The following is a 24,210-nucleotide window of genomic DNA, read 5'->3' as shown; positions in this document are numbered from 1 at the left end:
GAGAAAAATGTTTAGCTGATTTAACCTACATTCCCTTGTCCGTAACGCTGTAGATGGAATTTGTGGTCGGATTATCAGAGAAGTGGACTTACATATCCAAACGGTAAACCTTTTTTTTAATAATCACGAGGAAAATCCAGCAGATTATGGAAGTAGAGCTAAAAAAGAATACACGTGTATCCACGTTTTGAAAGTTTACATCGCAAAATAACATAAATAGAAGGTGCAAGTTCTACCCTATCCACAGTTTTGGGAAATCTTTGGATTAATATTCCTTGGTAATTTTTCTTTTAAGGCATGGAATGTCTTCGGCAATATATTAAACCTCAAACGAGTCAACAATGGGGTCTTTTTGGTCCTTTTTTAAATATGGTCCTAGAAGACGTCAAGATTCTAAATCTTACCTAAACGCCAGAAATGCATATACAGGGTTAGATAAAAAAACAGCAACAAAGTCAAAGGCCATACTTTTTACATTTTTTTTTTTTAATTTTATTGAATGAAAGCAAAAAAATGTCGGAAACAGCACCATATTTTAGAATAAGTTTAGATTTGTTCGAATTGGTCACCTTTGGCCTTCAAACGGTCAATGAAACCGTCACACGCTGCCCAAATGTTACTCTGCGGTATTTTGTCCCATTCCCGGCGAAGCGCTTGCTTGAGTTAATCGACACTTTGGTGTATTTTAGTGCCAACCTTGTTTTCCAAAATACTCCAGACACAATAGTCCAACGGATTGGTATCCGGATATTTTGGTGGCCATTGTGCGCTGGAAATGAAGCGAGGAACCTCATTTTGTAACCATTCTTGGGTGGCGCGTGCTGAATATTTTCGCGATAATATTCGATTAATTCGAGCGAAGAGCGCCCATCAGCTGTTATGGCGGCCCACACCATCACCATGGCCGGCGCTTGAGTTTTGGTGGCCAACCGAAGGCGAATGTGCACATTTTCAGCTGACCTCTTTGGCAAGTAAAAATGATCATTTTGTTTGTTGACATTCGTTGGACAACCAACAAATGTTTTCTCATCGGCGACGAAGAAAACCAAATTCGGCAGTTCACCACTTTCGGCCAAGCGAAGCAACACCTTAGCTCTTTGGGGTCTATTTTCATTCCGTCGCGGTGTAAATTCTTGCACTTTTTGGCCTTACTTCGACCTCATTTTTCAATATTTGCCGAATGGAAAATTGTGATATGTTCAGCTCACGAGCCATTTGTGGCCACTGCGACGCGGGTTTCGAACAAGTCGCTTCTTTACTTTTCGAACCATTTCTGCTGACATTTCTGTTTTTTTGTTCGACCATTTCCTTGACGTCGGGCTACCAGTATCACGGTGACGAGCGATGGTACGAGAACACAAAAGATTTATTCACATTTAAATGCTGGAGGGCTCTAACGATAGTCACTTGTGGTTGTCCAGCTAAATATAAAGTAATCACACTATCACGCTTAAATTCCATCACAAATAACCTTTATTCTGGAAATTCACACCAAAATACTTTTGTACGCCTCTAAACAATGTAATGAGCTGTCACCGGAATAATTTTAAAAGCTGTCGGACGAGTGGCTTAAAAATGACAGCAGTCTGAATTTGGTTGCAGTTTTTTCATCTTACCATGTAATGCATGAAAAAAATATATAATTTCATTTTAACGAATTCGTATGAAATATTGGTTCACAGAGTTCTGGCAGTACTAAGTCCCCCCATAGACCCTTTAAAACACAGTGCACTTCAAGTATTTCTTTTGAGTATTTGTGTGTGTGTGTGTGTGCATGGCTGTGTCTGTTTTCGAGTCTTATTCTCTTTTGTGTGTTGCAGGTTTTTAGATCTACTGTAAAAAGGGTTGCATCCATCCATTCATTGTCTATTGTTATGGAGTTAAAATCATTTGGCAACAACAACAACAAACAGACATCATCATGAAATGACGAAATACATTTGCGCTCTCTGTTCGCTTCTTATCTGCTGCAGAAAAGCACAGCAGCAGCAGTAGCTGCAGCAACAGACAAATGATTATTCACAATTATTCCTTTTCATTTCAATAGTTTGCTAATTAAACTGTTTTTCTTGGTTTATCTTTTCAGGAAAATGTTCATCGGTGGCCTTAGTTGGCAAACAAGTCCAGGTAAGTTTTCGACTCAGTATTGCAAAATTTCAACATTGTTTTATTCGTCATGATTTTGCAAGCAAAGTGTGAAGTATTTATTAGTACAGGTATTTGAATTATCATGAGCCCCTTTTTTTGCACGAGTGAAATCCATTAACATGAGCATCGATCTCAACTTGCTATCAGCTACAGCAAAATGAAAATAAATTCCGCGATCATTTAAACAACAGAAATCTTCCACTTTAAAATGCGGTGATTGACTTTTGGGTCTTGTCTTGTCGGCAAATTAAATTTTAACGAATTTGCAACATTTGCACATGACACTGTGGCCAATGTAGTCTGTCTGCCAGCTATGCAGACCTGACTATGCCTTCCGATCCGATCATCGAAAATACTGAGAAAATATTTTCCTTAATTTGCAAAATGCTGTCGGCTGGCAGTTTGGAAGAGCCCTGCTAGCTGCTGAGTGAGTCTGCTGCCCGTTGTGTGCATTCATTTGTTCAATCGCCTATTTGTTACGTTCTGCTACGCATGATTTATTCCGAAATGAATAGTTTTTAGTTTGTCGGGGCTTGTTACCCACTCCATGGCATGAAAACGCTGCTGTTTTGTTTGCCTCTTGTAGTCGAGTGGATGATGCATCGTTATTAACTGCACAACAATGCCGCATACTTAGGTGTATGTAGCTGACGATAAGACTGAAAACACAACGGACGGACGGAGAGCCCAAAACAAAACAGACAACACGTTGGACATCCCAAAAGATTCTGAAATTGATCAACAGGGCCGCAGCTATAGATTGCCAACAAATTGAATGAATGCAACAAACACAGCAATAGAAATGGAGGCACGCAACAGCGGAATGGCCAACCCAATGGCCAGACAGACAGCCAGCAGGGCAACGAGACCGGCCGACCAACCATCTAGCCAACCAGCCAACAAACCGGCGACAAATTATTGCCGTTCATTATTCGAGTTGAGTTTGGACCACAGCGCCATTAGTTTTAGCGAATCTTTTTGTTGTTCGATTATGGGCTAAATGAACAAATAGAACATTCACTTGCACACACACACACACACTCGTCAGCCATCCATGCATATGGCACTTTCAGATAATCATGTAAAAAAATCAACATGTGTTTCTAAAATTTTTAATAATTTTCGGTGCTGATTTGTGCAAAAAAAAAAAAAGAAATAAAAAAATGGGAGAAAATATTTCGTTTAATTTTTCCTAGTAACCCGTCAAGGAAATCACAATAATAGGAACAGGTCTGGCAGATTGAGTTAAGATTTTTTTCAGTTATAATTTTAGCAAAGGTGATTTTTACATTCACCGCCCGGATTGTGACAAATGAAGGAGGTTGTAGGAATTTTCGGTGTTAATTATCATCAATATTAGTTTTGCATGGGTCGAGCATCTTAGAAATGTAGATTTGATTTCGAACACGTTTCTAACAACAGAGAAACATGTTTTATTGTGTTAGAAAATGTAATTTATTTGAACATATTCATATAGTTCTGTTCTGAGACACCTGTATGAGTCTCACCTTAATTGAATTGTTTTATGGTGAGATATATTTCTTTAAATGTCTACATGAACAAAAGGTGAAATGAAAATGACCAGTACAATAATTTAAAGGGACAATACAATATTTTACAAAATACTTTGTAGCATCATATTTTCTAGAGTAGAAATTCTAAAAATTGTATGTTTTCATGAATAGATTGATGTGGTTAAAGAAAAACTGAATTAAAAAGGGGTTCCTGGTCGGGCGGAAATTTGTTTGAAATTATTGAATAAATGGTATAGAACCTTAAAACACAACAAGGTTTCGGAAAACATTATATCTGGAATTTTATCGATGTTATAAAAATAATAATTAAGAGGTCCAAATTTGAAAATTCTTCAATGTTCGTATGTCTCAATCCGATGTAAATGTGGAATACACTGGTTCCCTCATTTTGGTGCCTTCCCTACAAGCGGGGACGAAATCCATTATTTAGTCTAACAATTGCAAAAATGTCCAATATTGGCTCAATCCTTCTGAATACACAAAACCTCGCATGTCTCAATATTTTTATCGACGTCAAAATTTTTGAAATTTGAAATAAGTCACATAAAGAACGTCCACGGTTTTGTCCAAACGTCGTTATGACTCTACATTTGCATAAACCTAGACCTGATGAGAAAATGAACAATCTTAGAAAAATCTTAAAAAAAAAACACTGGGCAACCCAAAAAATAATCACGGAAAAATTCAGTAGATTACGAAAATAGAGCTAAATCTAAGAATAGAAGACAAATGTATTGGGGTTTTAAGGTTTACATTCATTGGAAACTATGGCCAAGACCCTCGAAATGAACAACATTTGGGGGTATTTTTATACAAGAGATTTGCCAAAACGTGGAACTATAAGGATAATTTTTTGTAAGAAGCCTTTGTACACGATAAGAACTTAAAATATGAAAATTTGGTTAATGTAAATGGAAAAACGGAAAAACTACTTGAAATCGATGAATGAAGTTTTGATTAAAATATGTTGTCAAACTGATGCATTTTGAGCACTAAAAAGGCTTTACACTAACTGTTGGATCGAATCTAAAATCTTAAAGTGCAATTTTGAAGGGCACTTACTATATGGTACATAAGGAGTACATAAAAGCTAGGAAGTTATTAAAGAGAGTTTACAAATCAAAATCTAGCATTTTTGATCAGAATATTTGGAATTAAATCCTAGGAAGCCATAAATGTTTTCAACACAATCTAAGGTTTGGAAATCCTCCTCTTTTTTCACATTTTTTTAGAATTTTAATTATTTAAAATCAGACCTTCGAAAAACTCGCTCGATTTTGTAAAAACAGTGAAACTCACTCGAATTCCAGCGAGGGCGCTCCTGGGAGCAGAAAAAAAGTAGAAAACTCATTTTCTCATGTCACTCGAGTAGGATTGAGCATATATTCCTCGTTTTCGAGTGGCAGCATGCCATCGTTGTTTGTATTAAAAAAATCTGTTTATAATGTAGCTAAAATCATCAAAATACCGAATATAGTAGGGTGGTACCATGGGGGTTATAAAACGTGGACCTGCACAGATAATTTTTTGATATAGGCTGTAGTATCCTTTACGAACTTCAAATGGGAAATTTGAAACAATTCCCATAAACAATGTCGCTAAAATCATCAAAAACCGCATATCGGGTGGTACCGTTATATGGGGCCTATACGAAGACGTAGACCTACATGGCCCATTTTCAATGCCAAAAGTCCTGCAGACATAATACACATTTGAGTAGAATTTTATCAACCTACTTCATTTCGTTCGGAAGTTAGAGTGATTCCCACAGACGAACAGACGGATAGATGGACGGACATTGCTAAATCGGCATAGAATTTTATGCTGATCAAGTATATTTATACTTTGTGGGGTCTAAAATATATATTTCGAGGTGTTACAAACGGAACGACAAACTTAATATACCCTCCATACTATGGTGGAGGGTATAAAAATAAAAAAAAACTGCTCATTTCCACTTCTAGAGAAAACTCTTGATCTGTTTTGTGTGATTCTGCTCGCATACTAATTTTTTTAAACAGGAGTGACTCAGGAGTACTTCCACACAAAAAGAGTGAAATGTAAGTCTCCATAAAAAAAACTCCTCAAATCTTTGCTCTGTTTAACATTTTAACCCTTTCTGGGAGAGGTACTAGGAAGAGTGGCCTGAAATTGTTCATTTCGCTTCTGGCCTAGCACTCATACAAATATTAGGATACTCCCTTCCAGAGTTATCACTAGCACCAACCTGGGAAAATATTTTTAAAAGTTCAACCGTCTTGTCCGAAAGATAATAAAGATGTTGGTAATATAAGAGATAGATAGGAAGGGTTTATAGTACACTTAGCAGAGATGTCTGCTTAGCCAGGGAATAGTTCTAGCAAATTTATAGATGATGACGGGATCTATGTCTGAGATGAACGTTAAAGTTTCTATCTCTCACCTGCCATATAATCTGCATCGGTAATTGGATAACATGGGACATACGCATAGAAGATGTTCACCTCTTCTTCATCTTCACATAATCGGCAGAAGTCATAAGGACAGATATCAGGTACCTCTTTCTTCTTGTTGATATTACCGGCCAGCTGGTAATATCGCCTAGGATAGCCTCCAACCGGTCTCTAAGTACCATTTTATTAAAGCTTATTTGATGATTTTTTGAAGTAGCTGACATAATAGATTATTTGTGGTTTACCAGTCTCCTCAGCTGGAAGATTCGTCCACTGAGACCCGCCTCAGACTAATTCATTATTTCAACTAAATGTTTATGACCTGGAACTTAATGCGTATTTCTTGCAGCCAGTAATGGCATTTGGTCACTGGTCCTGTTATGCCATTGCTTAGACCTTTGACCATTTCGACTGCCTTCTAAGTTGCAAGAATCTTTCATGAAAAACCCCCAAGCCCGTGCCTTCATCCATCTTGGAGTCGTCTGTATATAAAGTCAGACCATGCTGGGGAAGTTCGCCACCAGCCAACGTGCCCTTACAGGTAAAAAAAGGACACAATATATCGAATGTAGCTTCGGCTGTGTGACATGCAGCGCCTTCCTGTAGAAACCGAATGTCGTCAATATCCTCTTCTTAATTTTTTGTGAAAAAAAATCGTTCAACAAGTCTCGATAACGCAAAGGTCACTACTTGCTCATTTTCAAAGAAAAAGTGCCCAATTATACGTCTGGACCAAAATCCGTACTAAATAACTTGATTACATAAGGAGCGTTGGTAAACCGTATACACAACCATATTCTTTTAGCCGAAGGATAAAACTACTTATCCTGCACTAGTTGAGAAAAAAATGTTTAAATGGCGGACCCTGCTGATGTTAGCAGGCTCTGCCGAGGTTGTATTGGTAGCTGATGACCTGTTCTTGTTTAAAATAATACCTTAAGAAATCTTCCTCATCAATAATGGTGCTAATGTTGCTTTATTGAGAGAACGCTCCTAATGGCCGGGAAACGAAGAAACTTACTAGATAACCTATTTTAAGGAAGTTTTAATAAGACTTATTTTGCATCTCTCCGTTTTTACCTTGATAAATTCAAATTCCGTCAACTTTATCGAAAGGGCTACTGATTTTGAAGGAATGAATTCAAGTACGATAAAGAGTTTCAAATAAGAAAATCAATTACGAACTGGATATTTAGATTTTCAATTGAATTTCTCCGAATAAAACTCAAAAATGCCTTTGAATTCAAAGAATCCTAATTTCATGTCGGCAGACCTAATTTAAAATTATTTTTTTTTTGCACTGAAAAAAGAAACCCCCTCATTCCCCTTCTGCACTGTGCCAAATAAATTTGCTTTACACGGCATTTCCATTGTGTGCACGTATGTGTGATTTAGTCTGATTTTCAGGCAGCCTATTCATCTAGACGACGATGCATAGCTTAGTTCGTAATCTATAAGCAAATAATAAATCTTTACCAAAAATATTCAATACTCTCCAACGGCGTCATTTACATATATTTTTAATATCAACGAAATATTGAAATAAATGTTGAATGCAACCGGCAACACGGCGAAAGTCTGCTAGCACGCGTTCGGTGTTCAATTGCAATGCAGCTTGGATTCGAGTCGATTCGATTCATAAATATGCAATAGACAGATGCCGCGGCTCTTGTTCTAGCGGATTGCTTGGTGGCGGGGGATTTTAAAGTATTCAAAGGAATAGTTAAGAAAAGCGGGTGGTGACAGAGGAGCCAAACGTTTATGGCGTCTACCGGCTATCCCTGCAATTTACTCAATCAGCCAGCCACCCAAATAACGACGGCGGAGGAGACACGTAATGCAATGAATTTATTTTTGGTCTTCGATTTATTCGGTCGCTAGCTGCTGTCATATGAAAAATTTCGTTGTTGCTGCTGTTGCTCTTTTTTTCCGTTTTCTTCCCAATATTAGTTGAGTATAAGTTCATGTTCCTGAGAGAGTGTTCGTTTTTCGTTTCTTTTTTTTCAATTTCACTGCCGTGTCTTGCAAAATGTGTATCTGTCTACTCTTTTTCTGTTCGATTACCAAGTCAAATTGCATGTATCGATACGAGGCGAGACCAAATAAATTGAATTGTAATTGATAAATGAAGAAGGGACCAGAGCCATAACAGAATTGGACAGACCAGACCCGACCAGAGCAGAACGGAACAGAACAGACGAAACTCGAGTAAATAGAGTAAACGAAAAGGAAAATAAATAAAAGAGAAAGTCCGCTAAATATACTCTGAACATGAATCGATTCGACAAAAAACAAAACTTTGAAATTCTTGAGATTTTTATTTGATGGCATTTAGCAATGGCAAAGTCAATTATATGATGACGCCGAACATTTTTATGTAGCCGGGGATAATGTTGCCAACAACAATCAGTTGCACGAAAACGGACCGCGTAGCTGGGGACTGCGACATCGACATAGAGACAGCCATTATAGCCATAACCATGAAATTGGAACAACAACAAATTGAAACGATAAGTGTATCGATTGGATACGACTCGAATCGAATTGAAATGAAATGTTGATCATTTGAAAAGGCAAAAGTGTTAATTGTACATCAATTAAGGAAGACAGCGAAAAACAAACAAACTGACATTTTTGTTCAATAAATCGTAGCAATATTTACTCGATTAGGGGTGTAGCCGCAGAAGGCGGGAGAGGAAGGGGGAAATAATAACTACAGAATGATCCGACAGTTGGTACTGTTTTTAGAGTGAAGCATGCCGATGAAATAATTTGGTAATTGGATTGATAGGGACCGCCAAACAACTTTTTTGGAAATGCCATAAAAAAAGGAATATTTTATTATTTTTTTTTATTTGAAATTACAATCCATTCGGTTAATAGTGGAAAACAATTTTATTTATACAGACACCTCGGCAGGTAACACAATAGCCTACCCGATCGGTTTAATTTTTAACCACATGTCAATTATGTGCAGCTGTATTTCACTAAAATCTTCAGGAATATTGTGCTTAAAGTGTCAACTGTCTCTGGATTATCGGTCCAACACTTATCTTTGATGAGATCTTACAAATAATAGTCTAACGTAGTCAAATCTCAGCTCCGAGGTGGCCAACAAACATCAGCTCTGCGGTTGATAATGCGATCTTCAAAAACAGCACACAAAACATCGAGTGTAGCTTCGGCTGTGTGGCACGTAGTTTCGTCCTTTTGAAACAAAAATCTTGCCAATATCCTTTTCCATTTTTGTGAACCAAAATTCTTTCAACGTGGCCCGATAACGATCGCCATTGGCTGTATTGGTCACTATTTGCTCATTTTGGAAAAAATGCCCAAATTATGCCTTTGCATCAAAATCTGCACCAAACTCTGACTCGTTGTAGGTACATCGGTTTTTAATGTATGCGTACAGGTTTTCAGTGCCGCCTATGCGACAGTTTTACTTGTTTACATGTGGTGCTGGCGGTGCTTCTCTTCTTCCGAAATTCGTTCGCAACTTTCGTACACACTGCAACATCACCATGGTTTTCAAAATAATGTAGCAGAATTTCATTCAGTGGAAGGATGAAACTAATAATCTTTCAAATCAGACATGATCTAAATGTTACCATTCAGGAAAAAAGGGCTTCTTTAAAAAAAAAAAAAAAAACACAAAGATGAGAAGGGGACCCTTAAAATAAATTGTTTAATTTATAAATACATAAAAATAGAGAAGCTGATACGAAGCGTTTGAATCACATTCTTCAAATTCGGTAAAATAATTTTAGAGTAAAAAATATATATTTTTTAATTCGAAAAAATAATTTTTGTTTTCTGTTGAATTTTTATAACCTCAGCTATATAGGGTCTACATCATTTCATACGGCCAAAACGTGCCTCATCTAAAAAAAGGTTTTAGACCCAAGGTCTCTTTGGACATTTGGAGTCGATCTAGCGTCTGTCTAGCTAGCTGGTGGGCACGATAACTCTCGAAGGGAGTATCCAATTTGATCCAAGCCAGGTACATCATAATATTATTGTCAAACTTAGATCGAGTTCAGAGATGGACAATATCGATGGACATTTTTAAAGAAAAAAAACATTGCTCCAAATTTGCGGATCCTAATATTTGCATCAGGTGCACAAATGAACAATATCGGTCCACTCAGTGCTGCCCCACAAAGGGTCAAAATTTTGAATAATTATAGCTCTTATAAAATGTGATGTGTCCGATTGTCTCCATATTACACACATCACTATATTTTTATTAATCCAAGATCTGGTGTGAAGATGGAATATATCGCTCCACTCCTTCTGGTATCTCCACCATAAAAGCTCGAAATTTTGAATATCCATGAAGATCATATAACGCGAAATTAACATCAGATTCCATTTAGACTTGGCACATCTCAATATTTCCATAAACACTAGATCTGTTATAGAGACGTTAGAGATCGGACCATTCCTTCTGGTACCTACCCCACAAAGGGTTAAAGTTTTGAATAACCAAAATGATCATAAATCCTAAATAAGCATCCGGTTCTTTTCAAATTACACACATCACAATATTTTAATTAGCCCAGGGTCTGATGTGAAGATGAAATATATCGGTCTACTCCTTCTGATACCTCCCCCAAAAGGGGTTAACATTTTGAACATCCATGAATCCCATAAATCGCGAAATTAATATCCGATTCTATTTGGACTTGGTACATCTCAATATTTCCATCAAAACAAGATCTGTTGTAAAGATGGTACAGATCGGACCATTTTTTCCTTCACAAAGGGTTCAAGATTTTTGAAAAAGAAAACTCTTAAACGAAGCGAGATAAGAATCCAACTCTCCTCAAATTTCACACATCCAAACATATTTGCTAACTCAAGATTTCTGGTACCTCACCCACAAAGGGTCACAAATTTTAATACTTTTTTTTTTGTCAGAACTTGCGAAACTAGACGGCGATTTTTTACAATTCGATATATTTAAATATTTCTCTTAATTAGAAATCTGATATGAAAACGTAATTTATCGAAATTTATAAACGTTCCTTTTCCTTCAAATTTTGCACATACCAATATTTTTATCTATATTATATGAAGTGTGAAACTGGAATACTTCGGTCCGCTATATCTGTTATCTCACGCATATTATGACATTTTCCAAAAAAAATTGCAATATTTCATATAAAGTATAGGAAGTAGGCGATATAGTCCAAATCTGTCACGTTTTAATATTTAGATATGAATTGGTTGGTATTTACCAACTTCGGAACTGCGGAATCTCCCCCATAAAGAGTCAATAGTTTGAATAAGTTGAATAAGTTTGAATAATCGTAACTCAAAGCTGGGGGTATACATCTGTGGACAAAACCGACTGATACTGTTTTAATCGTTTTTCTCAATTTTTGCATGAAAGTTTTCTTATTTTGGGGGATTTCTTGGGGATTACCTTTTTCCCCCAAAGATTTCCTTACATTACAAAAATTAAAATATTATTCCTTCGCAACTTCCTTGAATTCGGTAAACATAATTGTGTTTAATTGCTTGCAAATGATTAAATCTTTTAAGTCTTCTCTGTCACAGACTTAACAAATATCGATTGAATCCGTGAAAGAACATATTTCAGGGCTTGTTTCGAATAGAGAACTAAGTAATAACAAGATTTATATTTTTTTGTTTAAAGAAAACCCCCTTTAATTTCTTTATGGATGTTATTGTGTTACAACGTACCGACAATCGGAAATAATTGGACTAGTATTACTGCAACTTTTACCCCAACACCAACAAATTATCACCTTTAAACCCACAATGAAGTAAATGGATGTATGGAATTTTATGGCTTTTTTATAGTAACCACAAAAGCGTATTTTTTTATTTAAAACAATTTGTTGATATATGTACTGCTGCAGCGGTGGCGGTGTTGGTGGTGGTGTTGTACCATTTTTCGTTGTTGTTATGGGTGTACAAAATACTTTGTACATCCTTTTGTGTGCGGTTGAGGCGCTGGGAAAATCCAAAAATTAAAAATAAATATTTAAACATTATCAGTTTCCCAGCGGTCATAAAATACCACATGTATACAATTCAGTGATCTTGTGCGCTGTCGCATATGGTAATGTGTAAAATAATAAAGTCCATGACCCACACACACACAATTATCGATGCGCCAGTAGGTAGCCAAGACCACTTGAATGAAGGGACAAACAGCCATGCAATGGTTCATTGTAAATCTAAAAACAGATAAGGACAATTGTGTGGCTGCGAATAGGTTAAGTTAGATCAGTTTTTGTAGCAGTTAAGAATAATATTTTTGAAAATAAAATCAGATTTAAACCAGCAACCCAAACGAGCGGTTGTGTTTTATTTCTCAGGAGTGAGATTTGGAACTGATCTCAACACAGAATGGTTGGTTTCCCTTCTCACTCATTAATTTGGTCCTTCGAGCCGGATCGAGAATGGATTCTACACCCGAACAAAGCGGTGGTCTATCCTTCTCGATGCAAGAATTGATTATACACCCGAACGAAGCGGTGTTATATCTTTTCTCGCTATAAGAATTGAATCTACACCCGAACGAAGCGGTGTGTTTCTTTTCTCGCCAAAAATTCGTTTCCCTCAAAAGCGGCGGATACAATCAACACCTATACAACACTAACTACATACAACTTTAACAACATCGAGTGTGGTAATAGCAGTAAATCAACTCACCAACCACAAAACTCAACAACAACAAAATCTTCAAGCGATCAACAACAACATTTTTCAAAGGACTCTCTCAAAATGCTTAGCTGCCAAGAAGCTGGATCAAGAAGTGGAGCCGTTACTTTGAAGCGTTTACCTAGCAGAAGGCTTACATTATTATAAGTATTAACTGTTTACAAAAATCAACTGTCCCTTTAACTTTCCCTTTGGTAAAATCAGATTTAAAAAATAAAACTAAATGTATACATATTAAACCCGGCCGGGAGAATGTACAAAATACTTTGTACATCCTTTTGTGTGCGGTTGAGGCGCTGGGAAAATCCAAAAATTAAAAATAAATATTTAAACATTATCAGTTTCCCAGCGGTCATAAAATACCACATGTATACAATTCAGTGATCTTGTGCGCTGTCGCATATGGTAATGTGTAAAATAATAAAGTCCATGACCCACACACACACACAATTATCGATGCGCCAGTAGGTAGCCAAGACCACTTGAATGAAGGGACAAACAGCCATGCAATGGTTCATTGTAAATCTAAAAACAGATAAGGACAATTGTGTGGCTGCGAATAGGTTAAGTTAGATCAGTTTTTGTAGCAGTTAAGAATAATATTTTTGAAAATAAAATCAGATTTAAACCAGCAACCCAAACGAGCGGTTGTGTTTTATTTCTCAGGAGTGAGATTTGGAACTGATCTCAACACAGAATGGTTGGTTTCCCTTCTCACTCAATGGGTGTATTGGTATTTTGTTGCTGCAGCTACTTTAATATGAACTGCGGCATATAATCTAATTTATTTTATTAATACTGATGTTGCTAGCCAAAAATTTCCGAAGATAGCAAATGGGATTTTTTTTTCGGTTCGCCCTCACTGCTCCTCTGACCAAGTCATTAGTTTTCTCTGAATGCTAGCATTTTGATGCCAAACGCAATTATGCAATGCATACTTTGTATATCAAAGGCATAATAAAAAAGAAGAACCAGAACAACACAGAGATATGCCTGGGCAATTACAACAACGGCAACAACAGCAGCAGCAACTGTAACGATAAGAGCAGCCAGCAGTTGGCCAAAAAAGCGTCATCCATCCAGCCAAACATCACCCACTGCGGTAGAATATCTTTAGTGTTATAAACAACACACCAGAACAACGGCAGCAACAACAGCAAAAGCAACAACCTATAACAACTATCATCGTCATCATCATCATCATCCTCAGCAGCAACAAACTGTTTTTTAAACTTTAAATATCAATACATGGACATTTTTCCACAATTACAATCATATGTGTCCCATTTTGAGAGTGTGTGTGTTTATAAATATACACCTGCAAATGTGATAGGAAGTACAGTGTTTTAAGCTAGCATAAGGTAAACCAGGTACTGGTGGATTCTGTAGAAATAATCATTTTGAAATCTGTCTTTATGAGCTCTTAAATATTTTTTTATTTAAAAGGGCCTAAAAATGTCCACAACCGGATCAATGTGTGAATATTGGTTTAGATTCTACATAAAAATCAATGTACTCTTATACAGAAAGTCTAGTCCAAGAATGGAATACACTGAAAGTTAAAAAGTTCCGATTTAATTTCGGACAACGTCCAATAGCAGTGATGTTAAAGTTATTAGTTCTTAGCACTTTTTATATCCGATTTCAATTGAAGGCAAACATTATACCATAAACTATATGGCTACGGAGGATATATAGAAGGGCTGTAAACCGGTTCCAACAGAACCGCTATTTTTTAAATGAACCGAACCGTGAATCATAATAAGTCTAAAAAAATCTTTTGAACCGAACGAAAAATCGTATTTTATTCCAAAAATGGTTCGGTTCAACAATTTGGAAGATGTCGAAGTATTAAAAAACGCTTTCAAATCGGATACTCAATTTGGTCGAATTTGGTAGATCATGATTATTATCAAACTTAGATCGAATTAGGAGATGAGAAATATCGGTCCACTTCCGGTACCTCCCCCGTAAATGGTAAAAATTTTCATAGAAAATAATTTACTACATATCCAAATAAAGGATCATTCGATTTTGGACACACTTGTCAAATCCTAATATTTTTTATCAGTTTTAAGCCAGGTACGAAAATGGACAATATCGGTCCACTCCATTAAGTACCTCACTGTGCTGTGAATGTTTCGTACATCCCAATGTTTCTGCCAACTCTAGACCTTCCCCAACAGGGGCCAAAATGTTGACTACTCATAACGTTCATAAAATGCCAAATGAGCATCCGATACTTTTTAAACTCGGCACATCCCAATATTTCAACAAATCACAAGATCTGCTGGGAATATATAATATAGCGGACCACTCCTTCAGGCTCCTCTCCTACAAATGGTCAACATTTTTAATATTGCTAACCCATATAATTTACGAAACCATTCGGTGATTCTCTTTAAACTTCGTACATCTTATTGTTTCACTCAACAAGAAATCTGATGTAAATATGGTATTTTCGACCCACACCGTCTGGGAACTCTTCCACAAGGAGTCACAATTTTGAAAAATTTTAGGTCTCATCAAATGCAGTATAATTATATTTTTTATACCACCCATGTATATCTTCGCACCCATATATATCTTCGTCCGATTTGCCTTTTATTGTGCACCAAACGTGTAATATCAGTCCGATCAGATTGGACCTGAAAATAATATTGTTCATCCGATTTGTTATTTTTGTCCTCCGCAGCCGTAATATGCACTCTGTAAAAACAATATTTGGGGAAATATATCAAATACAGCTCAGAAATACATTTGCTAAATTTTATCGAGATCGGTTGCGATTTGGATTTATTTTTATCTAAGTTCGAATTTAAAAGATACAAGTGTTTCGGCATATTTAGCATATTTAGTTAGTTTAGTGTATGATTGAATTCTCCCATAAAAACTTTTAATTGTTATGCGGAGCTCTACTAAATTAGCAAAGTGGTGTAGGGTATCATAAAGTCGGCCCCGCCCGATTTTAAGACTTTCTTTACAGATTTTCTTTTAACTACACGACAATTTTTTTTGCTTTCAAAATACATATAGGCCATTCTTTGGAAGTAGAAATGGACCGAGGATAATAGTTGGTGTTTGAGAAGTGATTTTTTGAAATTCTAGACTCTTTATGACTAGTCGGCAAATTCAGCCCCTCAATACCCCTGATTTGGATAAAGTAAAGTGCAAACTTCGCATCTAAAACAGAAGTAATGGCACCAGATAATGTAAAAAACTTGTGACGTTGGTATCATACAATGAACCAAAATTCAAATTTGATCTAAGTTCTGAAAAAATATAAAAATGTGCCAAATTTTAAACAAGTAGATTGAACTTTCCTCACGTTATCGTGCGAAAAATCCACCCAGATGAACAGTAAGACTTATATTTTAAAGCAGAGCTATGGATCTGGACCCAAAGAAATTTAGCTGGAGTCGGAGTCTGAATTAAGTCTAAGTTGAACGTTTTTCCAAGTAAAGTTTTTAGCTGAACTGAAATAATCAAATCTTTGTTCTAGGCAATTATAGTGCGTCTTGTTATTTGATTTAATTTGTAATAGATTTCTGCAATTTTAAGAATTCAGAGCATCATAAGCTTTATATGGTCCAGGTATTAATGAGACACAGATCGAATGACAAGTTCGCATAACCTTAGGCAGAGCCGTAAAAATACTCTATTTTTAAAGAACGAATACGAATTAGTTTCCGTAGATAACATCAGATTCAGCTACGCCTTTAAAAAACATATTGTATTTGCTGTCGTAAACCGGATTGAGTCCTGGCCCCACCTTCGAAAGGCTCGCTCGGATAGAATTCAAGTAGAGAGTTGAACTCTTCTGTTTTTATCTTCTTTACTGTTGTACTCGATCCCCAACCCATAGCTACATCAAAACCAGTTTGCTACTAAACACCAAATCAGCAGACAAAATTATCTTCTCCACTCGATTTCACTTTTGGAGTGAACTCTAACTCTTTTTCGAGCATTTCGGCTCTTTCTCTATTTTTTATAAACAAGAGTTACTCTCGAGCGTTCTCATATAAAATAAAACAGTAAAGAGTAAGCTTCGTATAAAACTCTTATTCCCGCAAAAGAGGTACTTTCACTCGTCACTAAAAAAAATGAATTGCAGGTTCTCCGATTATGAATTACTCAGTATCACACTTTTGGGCATCAAGGGCTTTCACTTATATCATTAATATTTTAGACTTACCTTTTCCTGCATCTTGAGACCTCTCCGGCAACCTCCATCTGGACACATGTAAAACCCACTTTACAATTTTGCACACCGAATCATATTTTTTCACATCACTGTATGATGACATGTCATACATGTCTACATACTTATGTATATGCATTTCAGCAGCCTCTGAGCCAACAACATTTTACTGACAAACATGCAACATACCGAACATATTATTCTGTCCGCCCATACGTCCGTTCCGTGTCGGTCTGTCTGTCTGACTGTCTTCGGCGAGAGAGTATTGTGTTGCCTAATAAAGAGGTTTATTACTCATAGATTAGTTTATTTAAGTTTGGCTAGAGTTCTTCTCGGTCGTTTTATCTACGAATTTTTTGGCGTTACGTTTCGCTTGGATGTTCAAAATTAAGTTTTTTGCTGGCTGGCTGTGCTCCGTCAAGAAAGGAGGTAACAAAAACAGTCATTTCCGAGCCTATTTCCGGATAACAAATATACAAAGAGAAAAGAAAAAAAAACGAAGTGAAAAGGAATTTATGTACATATGTAGTACCATATCTAAAATGATTAGGTGTCCATGATGTTAATACTGATGATGGAGATGATGATGCTAGTGTGAGATATTAAGTCTCCAGTTAGGTTTAAATATTGGCTAACAAAAAAGTTTTACAAAAATGTGAGAATTGGGAACTACATATTTACATATAATAATTAATATTATTCTGAAGTAAGAGATAAGGAAGCTTCCTCCCTTATGTGTTAAAAAAATTGATCCATAATTTTGAAGTCAGGATATATTGTTAAATTATTGCGTGACATTTATATAGCAATTTAAGATAATGGCATATACCAAAATATTATGTTGTTTTACAAATTTTATCAGCCAAGTAAACCTTCTTTAGACATTGGCAGAGTGATGCTTCTTTGAGTTCTGTATTTAAATTTCTTATTCAAGTTGGTAAAATGCATAGATATATTTTTTAGTTTATCCCGAGCCCAACAATCTTATTTTGTATTCAATAATTTTTACTGAGCTCTACACTTGATAGTCCTTGAATTATTTGCTAAATCGTAAGCAATACAGGGTGAGATGAAAAAATGCAACCAACTTCAGACTGCTGTCATTTCTAAGCCCTTCGTCCGACAGCTATTAAAATTATTCCAGTGACGGCTCATTATATTGTTTACAAGCGTACAAATACACTTTTGTGAGAATTTTCCAGAAAAAAAGTTAATAGTGATGGAATTCAAGCGTGATAGTGTGATTTCTTTACATTTGGCTCGAAAACGACAAGTGGCTACCGTTAAAGGACTCCAGAATTTAAATGGGAATAAATATTTTGATACTGGCAGCGTAGCCCGACGTCAAGGAAGTGGACGGAAGAAAACAGCAAAATCAGCAGAAATGGGTTGAAAAGTAAAAAAGCGGCTTGATTGAAACCCTCGTCGCAGCAGCCGAAAAATGGCTCTGGAGCGTAACATATCTGCAAATATTAAAAAAATGAGCTCAAGGTAAAGCCATTGAAATTCCAAAAAGTGCCGTAATAGAAAGAAATAGACTCAAAGGAACTAAAGGGTTCCTCACCGAAAGTGGTGAGCTGCCGATGAGAAAACATTCATTGTCCAACCTTCGGTTGGCCACCAGAACTGAAGTGCCCGCTATTGTGATAGTGTGGGCAACCATAATAGCAGATGATCGCTTTCCGCTCGTATTAATCGACCGTGGTATCAGAATAAATGCCGAATATTATCGCGAAAATATTCTGGAGGCTCGCAGACCTTGGACATTCCAACAGGACTCAGCACCATCGCACTCAGCACGCGCCACCCAAGAATGGTTACAAAATGAGGTTCCTCGCTTCATTTCCAGCGCACAATGGACACCAAAATCTACGGATACCAATCCGTTGGACTATTGTGAAGTATTTTGGAAAGCAAGGTTGGCACCAAAAGATACCAAAGCGTCGATCACCTCAAGCAAGCGCTTCGCCGGGAATGGGCCAAAATACCGCAGAGCAACATTCGGGCAGCTTGGCGGTTTCATCTAAAATTTGATGCTATTTCCGACATTTTTTGCTTTCATTCAATAAAATTTAAAAAAATGTAAAAATTATGGCGTTTGATTTTTTTTGCAGTTATTTTTTATTTCACCCTGTTCATATATAATTAAATTTCTTATATGTATACGTATAAACATTTTCACTTGCACTCACACATCGACATAATAGCTTTTTTGTCATCACATTTTCATTAGCTTTGTTTTGGGGTTCCAATGTGTTCGGCCGTGGCTGTGACTCTTTGCCTTTTGAGTTTATTTTTGTTCCTTTCCTTTTTGTTTTTGTGTTGCTGTATAGTATTGTCAGTTGGTGTTGTTGTAGTAGTCGTTGGCGATGATGTTTGTTTGTGTCTTTTATTTTTTTGCACACACCATGCCGTACTTTTCGTCATAGTCATCGTAATCTATTGGATTTGCAGACTCCGCCCCATTTATATTATTTAACAAACAAGCCGACCCGACGGACAAGCCAAAACAGAAACAAAACAAAAACACAAGCAAAGAAAAAATGAACCAAAAAAAAAAAAAAAAGACGGAAAACAAACGGCAACTACCGGCGGCAAGTGAGCAATCAAAGCGAAAATCTATTGAAATTTGTTCGTCTTCCTTTTTGGGGTCCGCTTCACCTCGCCTCGCCATCACCACGACTGCTGTTCTTGCTGTTGTTATTGCTTTGCAAACACATACGCACCTCTGCACATTCACTCAGGCATTCGTGGCATTATTATTTGTATTATTATCGCAATTTGATTCGGTTCTAAAGGAAGTCCAAGAATTGCCATTTAGGCGTGATAAAAGTTTTGTTTGCGTTTTTCGGAACTGAACCGTGGCATTGAGGAAGTAACTCTTTTGTACAGAACTCTTTGGCCTAATGAATAAGGAGAAAGGCTTACATTTTTTTTAGTTCCAAATAATAGGAATAGAATATTTTAAAATTAAAAACAAATAACCAAAGGCGGGGTAAACGGTAAAGTTTTCATTGCTTTTAAACTCTTTAGACAGGAATGAACAAATCCCTCGAGATACATAATTGAAGTATTATGCTTGGTTCTTAATAGGTTCCAAAAAATGTAACAAGTTCGCGTTTAAGGGTCATTGTTGTATTATTACTCCGTTGATACATTACCCCGTTCGAACATAACCAAAACCACAAGCTGATGCCAAATTTTTACAATTACGTTAAGGTTCAATTACACGTGCCATAACCAACCCCATACAAAACAGTTGCTAAAACCAAACTTATGGGGTATAATGCAATTAATTACAAGTGACATACCATAACGCCATAGCCTTAACCCTTACCGTAGATACCGATTGAAATTTGATTTTCTGGCGTAACCATAACAAAGCAATTGATTGTTTTTAATTTATTTGTAATTTTCTATTGTGTTTTATTAAATTATTGTTAATTTCACGGGTTAAACTTTATCCTATGACCGTCCAAAAACTATGTTTTTAATGCTGAAAGTCCTTTCCCCACAAACCTTGAAAATGGCACTTCTGACCTTTAAATTGGTAACTTTTGCATGACAGAGGACGACAATATTCGACAATTCCCACAAAAATTCTGATGGTCTTAAAGTTGTCGTAGGTTATAACGATGATATATATCAGCTCACTCTTCTGATACCCTCCACAAACGGTTAGGATTTTCAATTTGTGTGAAACAATGGATTTCAATAAAATTGTTTTATAAATTGGGCAAAAGTGATCTTCCTATCAGAAAATGCTATACATTTTACGATTTCCCTAATGTCAGTTCTGTTTAGACATTTTTGTAGTAAACACATGCGGAATACGGCTTAATAAACAATGTCATTCTACACTGCTCCAGAACGGGGAATATTGTGACTTTAACTTTAACCAATAATCGGTCAGTCACTTAGATACAACGTGAATTTCGTCGCAGATTTCCTGGCCGTCCAACGCATACTGTTGAAACACTGCGACGTTTATCCGTTCTCCTCGAAGAAACTGGCACAACAAAAGATGCTGCCAGGCGTGGCTGACCCCGGAGTATCCGTTCTGCAGAAAATATTTCTTCTGTAGCCGAAGATGTCATGGAATCGCCGTCGACATCAAACAGTCGACGTGCCACGCAAATGGGTAATAGTCGACAGTTTCACAGCGAATTTTGGTACAAGATTTGAAGATGTTTCCGTACAAAGTACATATGATGCATCAGATGTTAGCTGCTGACCGCTAATCGCGTCTAACATATGTTCAAGCCATCCTTAATTACCACCAAGAAGTAAATGATTTTTTCATAAAAAATAATCATGAGTGATGAGGCCCATTTCCATCTTAAATGGTACCTAAATAAACAAAATTAACGCTTCTGGGCACTAAAAATCCGCGTGTAACCTCTTAAGAGCCATTACACCCGCTCAAAGTCACTGTATGGTGGAGAAGTCATCGGACCTTTTTTCTTCGAAGACGTCGCGGGCCAAACAGTTACTGTAAATGATGAGCGCTACAAAGCAGTGATCAACGACGACTTCTTTTTACCGCAACTTGAAGAGTTGGGATTGGAAAACATGTGGACGGTGCAATGGCACTTACTGCACGTGCCACAATGTCGAAGGATGTATTTCCCGGGCGCTTAATCTGTCGTTTTGTACTGGCCAGCAAGATCGCCTGATTTGACCACTCCATCCTTCTTTTTGTGAGGCTTTTGAAGTCGCGGGTCTATGTCAACAAGCCTTCAACTTTTTCATCTCTTAAAGACAATATCCGTCAAGAATGTAAGGTCCTATCGCCGGAAGTTTTGACCACAGCCATGGAAAATGCCATCAAAAGGGCTCAAGTGACATTAACTGTGGCGGCGGCCATTAACATGACATTATATTCTCGACTTGATGTAAAAATAAAAAAACTAAAAGGCCAAATAAAAATAATCCACAAGAAGAATCAAGGTTGTTCTTTTCTGTTTTTAATTACAGCCAAAAAAAAAAAAAAAAAAAAAACATCGGAAGTTTACGTTTCCAACACCTGTACACCCATTCGCTATATTCCGATAAAAGAGTGTGATGAGAGCTTTTATAATCAATTTTCGTTAAATAATTTGCCCAATTGAACAAAAAAGCCTACGAAGCCTAGGGTGATGGAAGCTCTCATAATTTTATTTTTATTTAAATCCAATGTGTTACCCGAAAAATATAACAGTGCTGCCAACACCAAACTAACGTTGAAAACTGGCGTTGCAATTGAAATTGAGGACAGCATATGTGAGGGGGGTCACATCAACAGTATATTTTTCAAAAATTTTCATTGAAGATTTTTATAAAACTCCGCCATAGTATGATGAGTTTACTATCATTGACCTTCCATTTGTAACTCCTCGAAACAGTTATTTGAGACCTTACTAAGGATGTATATATATTTTCACTTCTGTATGGAAAACGATAAAAAATAGTTATTACATGGTACTGTGTACATTTCCATTTGATGGACCCTTTATTACTTGATTTTTATTGATATCTAATTTTTGGTGTTATTGCATGTGTACAATGTAGAACATTATCGGCAAAACAATAGCACAGGTATACAATTTTTCTGCTTATATCCGTAGTTGATTAGTTGTGTTTTGTAAAAAAATTACAAAATATGCTTAATAGAAGTAGCGAAAATGGCGTCCAGCTTGGGCAGAATGAATATAGTGTAACCACTACCATTACAACGTGAAAACTTGAAAATTCGCCCAGTTCGCTGACATCCAGAAAGTCGAAATATCTTTGAAATGTCAAGGTATATAATATATTCCAAAACGAGGATTAATATTGGCAGCCTTGAACGGTGCTAGAGATTTCGAATTATTTACAATTTATTAGAAAAATTATTACATTAGAAAGTTTCCCCATGCTATTATTATGTCCAGCGCTGTATTGAAGTCTGTTGGGTAGTTTTGAGTTGTTGCTGTTTTAAATTTTATTCGGTCGTATTTCTTTTCGTATCGGGCGTTGTACCTGTGCCAAAAATGCCATCTTTTTGGATAGTTTGTTGTTGTTTGTTTTCTTCAAATTTCTGTGTTTTCTTCCGGTTCTCCCTCTATCCTCTTTCAGTAGGATTTTTTTCTAACTCACCATACTGCGGAATGGACACATCACAATTTTTGGGGGTTTTATAGCCAATATTTGGATTTCCAAAAAGGCATGATCTGTGTGTTTTGTAGATGTTGCACAGTGGGCAAAATAACATCGTTGCCGAAATACCTGTAATATTTGATCCGAGTTAAATATATGTAAACAAATTTATATAAGGTGTGTTTCAGAACTTGCATGAATGTATTAGTTTTGCGTTTTTTCCGACATCATAAAGAAGCAATCGCTTATCGTAGGATATTTTTTTCGTTCTTGCCGTTCTGAAATAAATAATATTATTTGTGTGATAAATAATATTATCCAATGTATTCTACAGCAACACGAAATGCGTTTTATTTTCTTGTTTTTATTGCTGCTCCTCACATTTCATTTTCGCGAAACGAGACGATTCATTAATACCATCATTTGCACTATTCCTAATTGCCGATATTCGAACAGTTTTGGTTCATTGACACACAGTCTGGGACTCGGAGTGTAAATTTAGATTCTTCCACAAGTTGCTTTAATTAGTTGTACGTATTTTTAAATTAAATTGATCTTGCTGTGGGCTATCAGAAATAGAATCATGTGACTCAACAAATAAGAAAAGTGGAGTCTATTGCACTCAGTGGACAGCACTTCTAACTCCGCAAAGGTACGTTTTTGGGGAATTATGGGAAATTAATTTATTAATTAAAAAAATTGTATTCTCCGTACTTTTAAAAGTGTAGTTACAGAGTAAGCTAACCAATGTTTGTGTGTTCTTTAAAATGTAACATACGGCAATTCTTAGATTTTTCTGCTTCCTAGTTTTAGATAACAACCCTATTTTTTGAGTTTTGCCTTGTGAAGGCGAAGATCATATGTTTATGATCTATATGTTTATGATCTTGTTCGCTTAACTTCAATGGGGAGATAAATTAAATTAGGTTAAGTTTCTATAACCAAAATGAAAGTTGAAGTTCTCGTCCAATTTAGATGAAATTTGAACGATTCCCATATATATTGGCTATGTTGTTGCAAAATGGTCAGGCTTAATCCCTTTATTGTTGTTTTTATAAAAACATCGTTTGCTTATTAGTGG

The 24,210-nt window shown here is 36.4% G+C and overlaps 1 protein-coding gene across 6 annotated transcripts in view; it reads left to right on the top strand.

The window, feature by feature from the left end:
• The window catches only part of LOC101897588 (RNA-binding protein Musashi homolog Rbp6), an 824,018-nt gene that overhangs the window by 73,232 nt on the left and 726,576 nt on the right, over nucleotides 1-24,210 (top strand). For all 6 annotated transcript variants that reach the window (XM_059119712.1, XM_059119713.1, XM_059119711.1 and 3 more), the window contains exon 3: nucleotides 2,087-2,127. In XM_059119712.1, the coding sequence (XP_058975695.1) occupies nucleotides 2,087-2,127 (41 nt within the window). The remainder of the gene's footprint in view (nucleotides 1-2,086; nucleotides 2,128-24,210) is intronic.

This window comes from Musca domestica, unplaced genomic scaffold (assembly GCF_030504385.1).
Source record: "Musca domestica strain aabys unplaced genomic scaffold, Musca_domestica.polishedcontigs.V.1.1 15, whole genome shotgun sequence".
NCBI lineage: Eukaryota > Metazoa > Arthropoda > Insecta > Diptera > Muscidae > Musca > Musca domestica.
The sequence above is the reverse complement of the archived record's forward strand: the minus strand, read 5'-3'. Positions and strand labels throughout refer to the sequence as shown.